The 13782-nt window shown below is 38.6% G+C and overlaps 1 protein-coding gene across 1 annotated transcript in view; it reads right to left on the bottom strand.

Moving 5' to 3' along the window:
* The window catches only part of LOC139818283 (putative macrophage stimulating 1-like protein), a 63136-nt gene extending 49354 nt beyond the window's left edge, over positions 1-13782 (bottom strand). Inside the window, exons 1-2 of the mRNA XM_071786903.1 lie at positions 13626-13782; positions 13323-13517 (exon numbers count right to left, since the gene is read on the bottom strand). Of these exons, the coding sequence (XP_071643004.1) occupies positions 13323-13517; positions 13626-13782 (352 nt within the window). The remainder of the gene's footprint in view (positions 1-13322; positions 13518-13625) is intronic.

Genomic DNA, 13782 nt, shown 5'->3' with positions numbered 1-13782 from the left:
TGGTACGCTGCACTTTAACGATCTTAAACATCTCGGTGGTCTAATTCGGCGTGTAACCCTTCTCGAAAATTGTCTTGTATTTGCTGACACGTACCGAGTCGCCTGCTTTGAACTTTGCTGGATCCGCGATCTTTATCGCGCTGTACACCGTAGCCAAGAGTCTTTCGGCGATCGCGGGGGTAACGTCGACAAGTCGCATGCCGATCGTTCGATGCTTGCGCGCGTTGTAATCCGACACGAGTCGCGATAACGCGTCGACCCACTTGTAATTTCCGTTGAGCGTAAACATCTTCCACATATCGTTCTTTAACGTGCGATTGAATCGCTCGACGACCGATGCCTTCATCACCGAATACGTGGAATAATGATTGATGCCGTGTTTTCTCACGAGACGTTGCACGTCGGTGTTGTAAAATTTTTTCCCCATATTGGTTTGTAAGTTACTAAGGCACCTCACGCTATCTCGAATTATCTCAGCGATAGCATCAGCTGTCTCGTTGCCGCTTTTACCCTTGAGCGGCACGGCCCACGCGTGCTTGCTCAGCACATCGATGACGGTGAGTATGTAGTGGTAGCCTCTGTTGAAACGCGAGTACGGGCGCATTTTGATCGTCATTTCGACACTGATTGAACGGATCGCTGTCGCGCCGTTTAATTTATAATAAATAAACCCAGCCTCGCAAAGTTCCTTGATCACATGATCTCATTGTCGTGGACATTGTTCCCAGCGTGACGCGAAGCGTCGAGCAATCGCAGACGATCCACCAGCTCGTTAAAGTTGTCCCAGTGCACATAGTCGATCTTATTGTCGGTTAGCGTCATCGCGCGAGGCGCGAATAATCCCTTTTCAGATTTTTTCTTCTTAGATTTGATAGGTATCAACGGTGCGATTACATATCTATACTTGTATTCCCTGTTGGCCAGTACTCGCTCGCGAGGATCATGCCTGAATTTATGAGCACTCGTTGCCAATAGCAGGTTTTTGTACTTTTGCTTATCGTGTCCTCCGTGTAGATCTCGTCATCGGGTATTTTCTTGAAGATCAACTCGTAAAGACCGGGTGTGCCGATATATCGTACGCCGTCGATAATTATGCTATCCACGTTGTCCACGTCAAAACGTTTATTACCGAGCATCATTCCATTCTTGTTAAAATAAACGCCACATACGGTGTCTATGTTTCGATCGACGCTCAGAAAAGCCCTGATGTACTCTCGGCCCAGTGGACCCAAAAGATCTTGCAACGTTTCAAAAAATGTTTTCTGACCTTCCGGTGTTTACAACTGCTTTCAAACGGACGTCGCGGTCGAATCGTCCGTGGTTTTAAAAACATCATCGGGTAATTCCGACTTGTAGTGTATTTTGGTTAGTATATTCAAAATAGAACGAGAAGGGTAGTACACGCGATACGTGAGCGTGCCGGCAAGCGAGCCGTGCGTTACTGGTGCTCCGACTACACAGGCGACCACACGTGTCGAATGTAACAAGTCTCTTTATAATAAACTTTCAAGTTGTTAAGTTTATACTAAGTTCTACTGGTCATTCTTACTTTTACTGCCCCACCTCAATACACAACAACTGGCGACGAGGAAAAGTCGAAAGGCACGGAGCAGTTTCCGCAAGTAAAAGGGAGTGCCGAAAAGCAAAAACGTGTTTGGAGCGGAACGACTCTACTACGTAAGTGGCAGTTCGCACGCTCGGACGAGACGCGCTTAAGCTTTGACACATTCTTCAGCTATACAGTGCATGCCAATCACATTCCCATCGCCGAAAAGAGCATGCATTACAGTTTTATTGCACCGTCGTAAGGAACGTGCAGTACAGCTCTTTGTTACAAAAATATTCTGCCACTTCATACATGCAAAATAAGTTGGTCGGACTTATACAAGTTATATGGATTTGACGAGAATAACAGTGCAGAGCTTATCAAAAGTTGAATTAATCGAGATACTGTGCAACTTTGAAGCGACTGAAACAATTCCTTTACTTGGAATCGAAAAACTTAGGGAAATTGTACGTAAACTACGCAGTTTACAACTAACACGGATACGAAAGGAGCAAAACGTGAAAGCTAAAAAATTAAAGGAAAATCTAACGAAAGTGCCGGATAATAAAAACGACAACACGACCGTGCAAGACCACTACGAAGACGTAAGGTCATCAGAAAACGAGACGGCGAAAAGCGAAGATACTGAAGCAGTATTACATCAATACAATAACACGATATGAACAAAACAGAACTCGATATGAACAAGAAGTTTGAATTCCACAAGAATAAAGACAGCTGGAAGAAATACATCGAACGGCTGGAACTATTCTTCATCGCTAACGATATAACATCCGAGCCAAAGAAAGTGGCAATACTGTTGACTAAGTGCGGTGCCAAAACATATAAATTAATTCGCGAATTGAGCGCACCGGCTAAACCAAAGGACAAAAAGTTTAACAAATTAATAAAAATGATGACAGAACATTTGTGCCCGAAGAAAAGTTTTGCTATGAAAAGATGCAAGTTTCAACAAACCAAGCAGCTTCACACGGAGTCAATAAGCAAATTTGTCGCGAGACTCAAAGAACTGTCCATCAATTGTAATTTCACGGAGCTTAACGATGCGCTTCGTGATCCGCTGGTTTGCGGAGTCACGGAGCACGGTACAAGAGTGGCACTATTCAGCGAAACAAACCTGACTTATGAGAAGGCAGTGCAGATTGCCTTAACAAGAGAAGCAGCGTTGGAAAATGCAGCCAGTGCACAGAAGCCGAATCCTTCGAATTCCTCGGAAGTTAAGCTGATGCGACAGCAGAACCAGAGGCAACCACGAGGTAAAAAGCGTCAACCAAATAAAGGTAACCAAGCGATCGCAGAAGGTACGAAGACGACGAAGGGCGCGAATAATGATTAATAATGATAAAATTATAATCAACGTAAAATTAAAAGTTGTATATGTTATTGTTGCGGTATGCGAAATAGTCATATAACTTATGATTGTAAATTTAAAGACAAAGTTTGTAACTTTTGCAAAAAACAGGGTCACTTGGAAAAAGCATGCATTTCTAAACATGGCAAAAATATTTTTTCAAAAAATAACGAGCTAAACAAAAGCAACAAAAACAAATTTCATTTAATGAAGAGTAACAATAATAATAATTCTTCCAATTCCGACGAGGAATCAGATAGCACATCTGATTTTTATCCTATCTTTAATAAAGCAATGTTTGAAAATGGTCGCAGAACCAATGTTTGCGGACGTACAAATCAATAAAAAAAACTTCAGATTGGAAGTTGATACAGGCTCATACGTAGCAGCAATGCTGAATGATGTTAAAGAAAAACATTTTCCAAATGTACCCTTATGGAAAAGCGATGTAGATCTTACAAGTTATGGCAACATTTCATTAAATCCAATCGGGATGCTGAAAAATTTAGAAGTAAAATTTTTAGGTAAAGAAAGAATACTTGACATTTACATTATGAAAGGTCCAGGTCCTTTACTTATAGGCAGACAGTGGCTTAAGGCATTTGATTTATGGCCATTAAAATTTAATCTTAACTCTATCGAGAGTACAGTATTAAATATCACAAGTAATGATGTTAAAAATCAAATAATGAAAAGTTTCCTACTTTGTTTTCTGATACACAAGACTGTTACAAAGGTAGAAAAATTCGCCTATATTTTAAAGACAATTCAAAGCCTTATCATGTGCCATTCACATTAGAAGCAAAAATATCAGCAGAAATCAAACGATTAATAAAAGCAAGAAACCTCGAACCAGTATCAGTAAGCAAATGGGCAACTCCCATTTTTCCGGTATTAAAGAAAAACGGTGAAGTAAGAATTTGTGGAAATTTCAAGTTGACAGTTAATCCACAATTAATTATTAAAAGACATCCAATACCACTTAAAGAAAAAATTTTTACAACACTTAAAGTAAAAAATAAATGGTCGCAAATCGATTTAAAACATGCATTCATGCAATTTGAATTAGACGAAGAATCTAGGGACGCATTAACTATTATAACTGAAACCGGGTTGTACAGGTACACAAGATTAGGGGAAGGAGTAGCATCTAGTCCAGCTGAATGTCAGGACATACTGGAAGAAATTTTAAGAGGAGTTAAGAATACTGAAATTTACATAGACAACATATATTGCACGGAACGTACAGGCAAAGAACAAGTTACTACGTTACTACGTTAAACGAAATTTTTGACAGATTAGAAAAAGCGGATTTACGTGTAAATTTAGCAAAATGCGATTTTTTCATAAATAAAATCAAAATACTGGGCTATGTAATCGACGAATCAGACTTAAGGACAAGTCCATCAAAAGTAGAAGCAATTACTAAAGCGACAAGACCGCAAAAACAAAAAAAATTAAAAGCATTTTTGGGTTTAGTTACATTTTACGAGAAATTCTTACCAAATAGATCAGAATACGTAAAACTTTTATACGATCTTTGTAATAGCGGAAAATGGAACTGGACAGAAGCATGCGAAAAAGGTTTTAATTGGCTAAAAAAGCAAATTTCTTCTGACAGAGTATTAGATATTTACGATCCGGATAAGCAGCTTGTATTGGCGTGCGATGCGAGCCAATACGGGCTATCTGCGATATTATCTCATCGTTATGAGAACAATACTGAACGCTCAATAGCGTTTGCATCGAAAATAATTCCTAAAAGTGAACTGCACAGGGCAATAATAATTGATAAAGAAGCAAGTGCAATAATTTTTGGTTTTAAAAAATTCTACCAATACATTTATAGTAATTCCATTATCTTAAAGACCGATCATGAGCCCCTAAAGTTCATTTTTGGAAATAAGAACATGTCAAATATGTTACATAGTAGATTACAAAGACGTATTTTTTATTGGGTTATACCTATACTATCAAAGTAGTGAAATCGAAAGCTAATGGCAATTTCGATGCGCTGTCAAAATTACCTATCAAAGACAATACGTCAGTTTTTGAGACAGAATTTACTTGTATAAATTATATTAAAGATGGTACACGAACCATAGATTTTTCATTAGTAGCATCTCACACAGCCACAGATTCATTGTTAAAAAAAGTGGTTAAGTTTTTAAAAAACGAATGGCTAAAACCGGACGTATTATCTTCAAAAGAAAAAAATTTGTATAACAAACGAAACAAATTAAGTGTAGAGAAAGGGTGTTTGATCTGGGGATACAGAGTAATCATACCAGAAAAACAAGACGATGTACTTAAAGAACTACATTCATCACATATGGGCATGGTCAAGATAAAACAATTGGCAAGAAATTATTTTTGGTGGCCAAACTTAGACTCAGACATCGAATCGATGGTAAACACATGCAAAGTATGTTTAGAATTAAGACCGGAACCTATGAAATCTACATTAACTCCATGGCAGTGGCCAAGTACACCTTGGACGCGTATTCATGTTGATTTTTTGGTAGTTATAGATGCTCATTCGAAGTGGCCAGAAATAATCAACGTGAAGAAAGACACGACTTCTCGTAAACTAATTTAGATTCGGTTTACCAAAACATTTAGTTAGTGATAATGGTCCACAATTGACAAGTGTAGAATTCAAAGGTTTTCTAAAAAGGCATAAAATAACTCACACATTTACTCCGCCATACCATCCAGCAACGAATGGTGCTGCAGAAAACTTCGTACATACTTTCAAGGATAAAGTTAATAAAATGGTAAAAGACGGTCACGAATTACAATTTGCAATAAGTAGATTTTTAAACAATTACAGGAATACAGAACATTGTACAACTAGTAAAACTCCCGCATGGTTAATGTTCAAAAGAAAGCTGCACACACGTTTTGATTTACTTAAACCAGATGTAACAGGTACTGTAGAGAAAAATCAATTTAATCAAAAAGGTTGCAAATCTAAAACGTGTAGTTTCAATCAAAGAGACACTGCTTACGTAAAAGATTTTCGTAGAGACACGGAAAATAGAACGAAAGCGCAGATCAAAAGAAGCTTTTACCTGTGACTTACACTGTAAAATTGAAAGACGAATATATAACTAAAAGACATGTAAATCAAATGGTACGCGCAGGTACTAGTCCAGTCAAAATACGATTAGACCTAGAAAAAATTGCAACACAAGGTTTTATTACGTCATTGTGTTCAGAAAAATATACTGAACAACATATTCAAATTCCGCCATTTTCCGCTATCCCTAAGTATGTTTTTTATTAACAATTTATAAACAAATTCGTTTTTCTCCACAAATACGATGAATTTTGAAATTTTTGTAGAGATCAAAGTTGTAGAACAGACAAATATTTACAAAAAATGTTCTTATGAATTTTTTGAAATATTTTATATTATTTGAGATATTTGCAACAAGAGCTACTAGGCTACGCGCGGAGCGGAGCGGAGAGTTCTAACAAGCACACGGCAGTCTCTACCGGTCGCTGCTAGTTCTCTAGGTTCTACAAGAAACTTGAGTTGGTTCTCGATACTAGTATGTGTCTATGTACACACGCGCGCACACACACACACACACACACACACACACACGCACGCACGCACGCACGCGCGCACACACACACACACACACACACACACACACACACACACACACACACACACACACATATATATATATACATATATGGGACAATCCACGTCACATTAACCCCCCCCCCCCTCTGTCCAAAATTGGTATGGACGGATAAATAATGACTAAGGGCGGAAAATGTTCGTCTTGAAAAGAGCTTTCGAAAAGCGTGTGGCATATATGCACAATTCAACATGGCGTCATAATTATGGCTGCTTAAAGGGATAAATTCAAAATTTCAGATTCAACATGACGCCATGTTGAATTGCGCATATATGCCACGGCTTTCGAAAGCTCTTTTCAAGACGAACATTTTCCGCCCTTAGTCATTAAAATCCGTCCATACCAATTTTGGACAGAGTGGAGGTAAAAGTGACGTAGATTGTCCCATATATGTATACTAGCTGGTTACCCGGGCTTCGCCCGAGAGTCGTTTTTCTTGAAACGACTTCATTTGTGTTTCAATATCCTTATTGTGGACAAACATAAGGAGTGTGCCGGTTGATTTAAAGACGGTAGTTTAACTTTCCTGCATGAATAACACATCTTAGGTGCTTAGGTTTTAAACTTTTTTACTTGACAATGATCACATATTACATCCATTTTCCCAATTATTACACTCGGATGAAATTGATATTCGTAATTTAAATTATAACTAAATGCCTCTAATTTCAAATCGTAACCGGTCTTTTTCTACTCGAGTTTCACACTATTGAGTCAATTCCGCTTTTCCAATATTTCATTTACCGATCAGCGACATCATCCCTTGGTTTACCCGGGCGTGTTTTCGGGAATTTTGAGATTGCTCGTTCGCGATGTATACATGTTCGAGATCCGTCGAACTTTTCTACGCGAAACATCGGCTCGAAAACATTATTATATTTAACATCGAGAAATGCCGATGTTTATGTTGCTCGAGCTCGGTCGAACTTGTGCGAAATATACGTTCCCCGCGATCCCCGCGCCCTCGAAGCCCATCGATCGCGATCACGCGTTACGAGAGTGCTCCCTTCTGTGTCGAAGCACGGAAACGGCTGTTTTGACGCGTGATGTGACCATACGGACGAATAGCGATTCAGCTCTCATCGCGCGTTCGTTCCTGAAAAACAACCCTTTTGAGTAAACGGCGAATTCGCTCGCCGGACAGTCAGTCGTTGCTGAGGATTCCTAGCCTCAAGTCTTGAGCTAGAACTCATAGCCAAAAGTCGTCGCGTATCAATCCTCGTCTAAAGACAGCACGGCTCTCTTCCTCTTAAATCGCGACTTGAATCGCTACTCGCTCGTTTCGTCTAAAGTGCTGATCAAAGTTACTTATAATTTAAGTGTGCTACTTATCGAGGGGTCCGAAAACTTCCGGTCGTGCTCCGCTCGCGATCGTTCGTCTGCCGCGCGCTCAAGATTTCCGTTCGACGCGTACAAGATCTCCGCTACGCGAGAGGCTTCGATGCGAGAAGCTGAGACAAGATTTCCGTTCGCGATATCTGGCAGAAAAGTACGAACGACTCAGAAGATTTCCGAATCCGCGGCGCACGATCCGTTGTTCCCCCTCGAGTCTTTTCCGTTCTTGAAATAAAGACTATATATTTCTTTGTGCAATCTGTGTTACGAGTGCTTTAATCCTCATTCCTCCCGCGAATTTACAACTCGCGTTATCCACGCTTCTCGCTCAACTCTGAGCGGAATCCAGATTCAGGGCGACCGTCGTAAAGCGACGCCCGAACAATACAGAACCTCGATATTTCACTTACCGATTACCGATTTTATTCCTTGGTTTTTTAATTAAAAAATCGAGGTTCTGTGTACATCGCGAGCGAGCAATCTCAAAATTCCCGAAAAAACGCCTGGGTAAACAATTCTCAATTCTCAATTCTCAATATTTAATATAAAATTTAGAAATATCAGTATCCGTTATTAAATCCCGATATATAACTTACACAATTTTTGAGCAAAAATCGGCAACCCTTTTACCGATTCTCGCTAAATTCAATATAATAATATTCTATCCATAAAAAAAAATTTAGCTCAAAATCTCAAAATTTGCAGAAATCAGAACAATTACGTAGATTTTTTTTAGACAGAAATTGGTAACCTTTTTATTAGGAAATTCTACCCCTGTTTTATATAAAATTCTTTAAGATTCGGTCAATTATTTCCCGAAAAATTGGAAAAATTTCGGATACCGGTTCCAAAAAAGATCGGTAACAAAAAATTATACACTTCATATCACTCCCCGGAAAATTCTACCCCTGTTTCATATATAATTCTTTGAGGTTCCATCAATTATTTCCCGAAAAATTGAAGAAATTAGAAAAACCGGTTTCCAGAAGATCGGTAACGAAAAAATATACACCCTATAGCACTCCCTGGGAAATTCTACCCCTACTTCATATACAATACTTTCAAAATCGGTCCAATAGTTTCTAAGATTACTCCGAACAACAGTACAAACTTTTCCCCTTTATATAATAGTAGAGACTAGATATATATATATATAGAGACTGCCGTGTGTTTGTTAGAACTCTCCGCTCCGCTCCGCGCGTAGCCTAGTAGCTCTTGTTGCAAATATCTCAAATAATATGAGATATTTCAAAAAATTCATAAGAACATTTTTTGTAGATATTTGTCTGTTCTACAACTTTGATCTCTACAAAAATTTCAAAATTCATCGTATTTGTGGAGAAAAACGAATTTGTTTATAAATTGTTAATAAAAAACATACTTAGGGATAGCGGAAAATGGCGGAATTTGAATATGTTGTTCAGTATATTTTTCTGAACACAATGACGTAATAAAACCTTGTGTTGCAATTTTTTCTAGATACCCCCCCTTTTTCCGTATTTTGACTGGACTATACAGTATCGCACCCAAAAAAAGGGGAAATGGTATCAGAGATGAGGGGAGAGATAACCAACGCTCCGAAAAATCCCGTCCACGAAGCTTAACCATAGAGATATAAGAAATTTGGTAAATTTGGCACATACATACACACATACATACATACACACATACCGACATTTTTAAAATAGCGATTTTTCGACGTTTTAAAACACTCTGAACATATTGACATCAAAAACTCAAAAAACAATCTTTTCTTCGGTTTTTTCTACCCCTATTTTATATATAATTTTTTTAAATTTGATTGATTAGAGCCAACTTTATACGCAATCAAAGGTTCCTCTATGAGGAAGCAAGAAATATATAATCTCGTATGTGATATTCATTTTTCGATAAGCTTATCTTATTAGAATCATACAAATTATAAAAAGAATAATATATAATAATATAATATTATTATTATTATTATTGTTTAATATTAGTATTATAAATTATAATCATAATCTATATATCTATATATAAAATATATATTATATAATTGACATCCACGATTCGGATAACACAGTAGTCTGTTTTATTAACATTGCTTCATGCAAGTATTGAGTTCAGACAGATGGCGCAGTGCGGCTTAAGCTTTGTGGACGGGATTTTTCGAAGCGTTGGTCATCTCTCCCCTCATCTCTGATGGTATCTAATAATTCCAAAAATGTTCCGATCAATAAAAAGCGAAAACTTGACGATGGTAACGAACCACGACGTTCAAAAAAATTAGAAAATCGGCGCAAGAAAAATCCCCAACTCGAAAACTAAAAAGAGAGGAATTATAGTGTATTTTGGTTAGTATATTCAAAATAGAACGATGTAAGCGAGAAGGGTAGTACACGCGATACGTGAGCGTGCCTGCAAGCGAGCCGTGCGTTACTGGTGCTCCGACTACACAGGCGACCACATGTGTCGAATGTAACAAGTCTTTTTATAATAAACTTTCAAGTTGTTAAGTCTATACTAACAATAAGTTCTACTGGTTATTCTTACTCTTACTGCCTCACCTCAATACACAACACCGACATTGTAGGTTGTACGGTTCGCGTCGTCGCGGACAGTGTAGAGGTTATCGGTAGTTCATTCAGTGGAGTTTTCGATCGTTTCGCCTTAGTAAATTTACGCGGTGTCGGTAAGCGATCCCACCAGGAGTCTAATCGTTTTCTTTTTCCTCCTCCTCCTCCTCCCCGCGCTGTTGAACGGATAGCGTTTCGATTCCCGCGTCAGCGTCGCTTTCCGTCGGCTCCTCTTTTTTCACCGCGATCAAGCTCGAGTTGTCGACGATCTCTTTCAGCGGTCCGATAAGAGGCTTAAAGTGCGTGTCCAACTCAATGTCCTTCTCGATCTTACCGGTCTTCAAAGCGCGAAGTTGCTTGCAAATCGTATCACTCGTTTTCGCAATCTCTTTTACGATCTTCTCGCGTTCACAAATATTGTCGCTCCTGTCGATCATCACGGTCGCAGTCATCACGGGCAAAAAAAAAGCAGAGTGTCGATTTCTAACGCTAATGTTTCACCTTCGACGAGGTATTGGCGACGACTGACCGCTTTTGCGGTATCGCGAACATGTTAAATCCTTTTCTGTATCGGCCATTCGAAAGCGCACTGTCCTTGTCTATCACTACGAATCCGTACTTACATTGCCAACAATCGTGGCACAACGAGCAAAATTCATCGTACATGTCGGTATTTACGTGATCGTTATACACGTGTTTTAAATTAGTGCCATCCTGTTTGAACAGGATCAGCAGATTTGCGTTGTTATGTATCAGATGTTTAGGTATTCTCGCGTACGTCTGACAGAGATAAAAGCAATCGACGCTTGAGTGTCTGCCCATCGAGAAATACTCTCTCACAGCGTCTTGCTTATCGCACGCCACGTGATCGAAGACGAAAATCGAGTTTGGACACGCGTCGCTCGGTGGAATGACGTCACTGTTATTGAAGAAGGTGTATTTCGTCGATCGATGTCAATAAATTTTCCAGATATTGGTATTTTGGTTGTTGCAGCGATTTCGAGTACACGTTCTCGAAACGTACTTTATGAGGAACCCAAATTAATAAATATCTAAATTAATTATACATAAAAAATAGGCTTCCTCATAAGAGGAAGCTTCATGAGCGAAATAAAATGTTGATTAAGCAACGTGCAAATTTATAATCTGCATACTTGAAAATTGTAAGGAAGTAATGTTCACATTTATAAATTGTACACTCAAAAATTATGAGAAGCAATGTGCAAGTTTCTACTTGCACACTTAAAAACTATAAGAAAGCAATGTGCACACACAAGTTTCTACTTGCACATTTTTTTATTTGCATCAAACGCATGAAAAGCCGTTCCGTTTTCAAGAGCGCATCATGCGCATTAACGAAACGGAACGATATCAATGCGCGCAGCACATTGAATGCGATTTATACGCTCAATGCGTGAAACAGAACGCACCCCACAAGTATAATACAAGCGATTAAACATGTGCCTAGACTTAAACGCGTGAGCAAAGTACGTGTTTTCGTGGGTATAGTAAACTATTACGGACAATTTATAAAAGGGCCAAGCGCAATTTTTAAGCCACTATACGAGCTTTTAAAGAACGGCATTAAATTCAAGTGGACGAAGTAGGACTGCAAACAGGCTTTTAATCGAGCAAGGGAAAACTTTAAAAGCGATAACGTTTTGGCACATTTTGAAAATTACTATTAATCCTAGCAACGGATGCGAGTACATATGGCGTAAATGCGGTTTTATTGCATAAATATCCGGACGGCACGGAGCGAGTGTTGCAACACGCATCTCAATCATTATCAGCGACACAGCAAAAGTATTCACAAATAGATAAGGAGGCTTATGCAATTCGGGATAAAAAATTCTGTAGCCCCTTCCCCGCTTACATGTGTACTATTTATGCCAGTATATGTCAGCAAATTACTTCCTTTAGCACTGACACAAACTTGAAATTTCTCAAACTTTTTTTGTCCACAATTTTTAAATAAACAATGAGCGACGATTAAGTTACAAGGAAAAGTTACTCATCAGGATCATGCCCTTGACAACATATGTCAAGTTCAAGGTCATTGGGGCTGGGTCCGTTATTGTGCACTTTTACCGTACTGTTTAATCATGAAAATTAGTTGTTTAAAAACTCAAATGCCGAAATTGCGAAAACTGTGCCAACGAGCCGCGGTCTTCCCTATTGTCATGCAAGGATATCATTTTAAACATTTTATTTAATTTTTGTACGTATTACTTGAAACGTATTCTTTTCATTAATAAATCGAATTTAAGCTAAAAAGTTGTAATTTCCATAACTCGGTAGGAAATCATTTGTGGACCTATGTTAATAAGAACTTTTTTTATTATTTTGATGTATACCATTCACTTTTAAAGTAGCGGACAACCTTTTTGTTACCCTATTACGTCATTGGAGAAGACACTCGAGATATTCTCAAACACCATCTATCGATGCAAAAGCAATCGTACGGCGATGACGACGTATCTGAAGTGTAAAATTTAACACTTCAGACTGCGTCGTAATATCTTTACTCGTAGGGCACGTAGAGAAAAAATAAAAAACACTTTTATCACATAATTCAAACCCTTTATCACATAATTCAAGCTATCAGTTGGGTCTACTTGATCGGTTAAGCGGTTATTGAGATCTGATAATATCGAATACTCGCAACTCGTCATAAAGATACATGGGCGGGCGGTCTTGCGCTGCGCGCGTACTTGGCACGAGACTCTACCGTGTCTCTTGATACTTATTGTTAGAATACTCCTCTCTTTTTTGAGTATATCTATTACAATTAAAAAGAAATATTTCATTGTTCTTAATCTAAACAATCTTATGCTGCGCGATAATTAAAGCCTCACCTGGTTTTTCACAATCCCTTACATCACATAGGTCCTGCGGTACCAATGGATCAGTTGTATAACACCATGTGCCAGCGATATTGCGCGAAGGATCTCTACAATAATTATTGGCATCTCGTACACTACGTTCGGGGTAAAGACTGTCATTTAAATAGGCTCGGTCGACAAAATGAACAGGTTTGACAACTATAAATTCTGATCGTGATAATAAATTTGATAATAATGGTTTCATAAATGATTGCGATGGTATTGATAAAATATGTTGTTTCGTCGTCAAATGATGTTTCCAGCGAGAGTTTGCACGAAACGATCTTAAAGTCCTAAGAGGAAGTCTTCTTTTCAATGACGTGTTCGATCGTTGTATCTGTTCAGAATCATAATTGTTCAACCATTTGGCACAAGTTCGGCCCGAGCGAGTCGTTGATAATGTGCCTATGTAATCATTAGCAGTTCCTGCCAT

The sequence above is a fragment of the Temnothorax longispinosus genome, chromosome 8, assembly GCF_030848805.1.
Source record: "Temnothorax longispinosus isolate EJ_2023e chromosome 8, Tlon_JGU_v1, whole genome shotgun sequence".
NCBI lineage: Eukaryota > Metazoa > Arthropoda > Insecta > Hymenoptera > Formicidae > Temnothorax > Temnothorax longispinosus.
The sequence above is the reverse complement of the archived record's forward strand: the minus strand, read 5'-3'. Positions and strand labels throughout refer to the sequence as shown.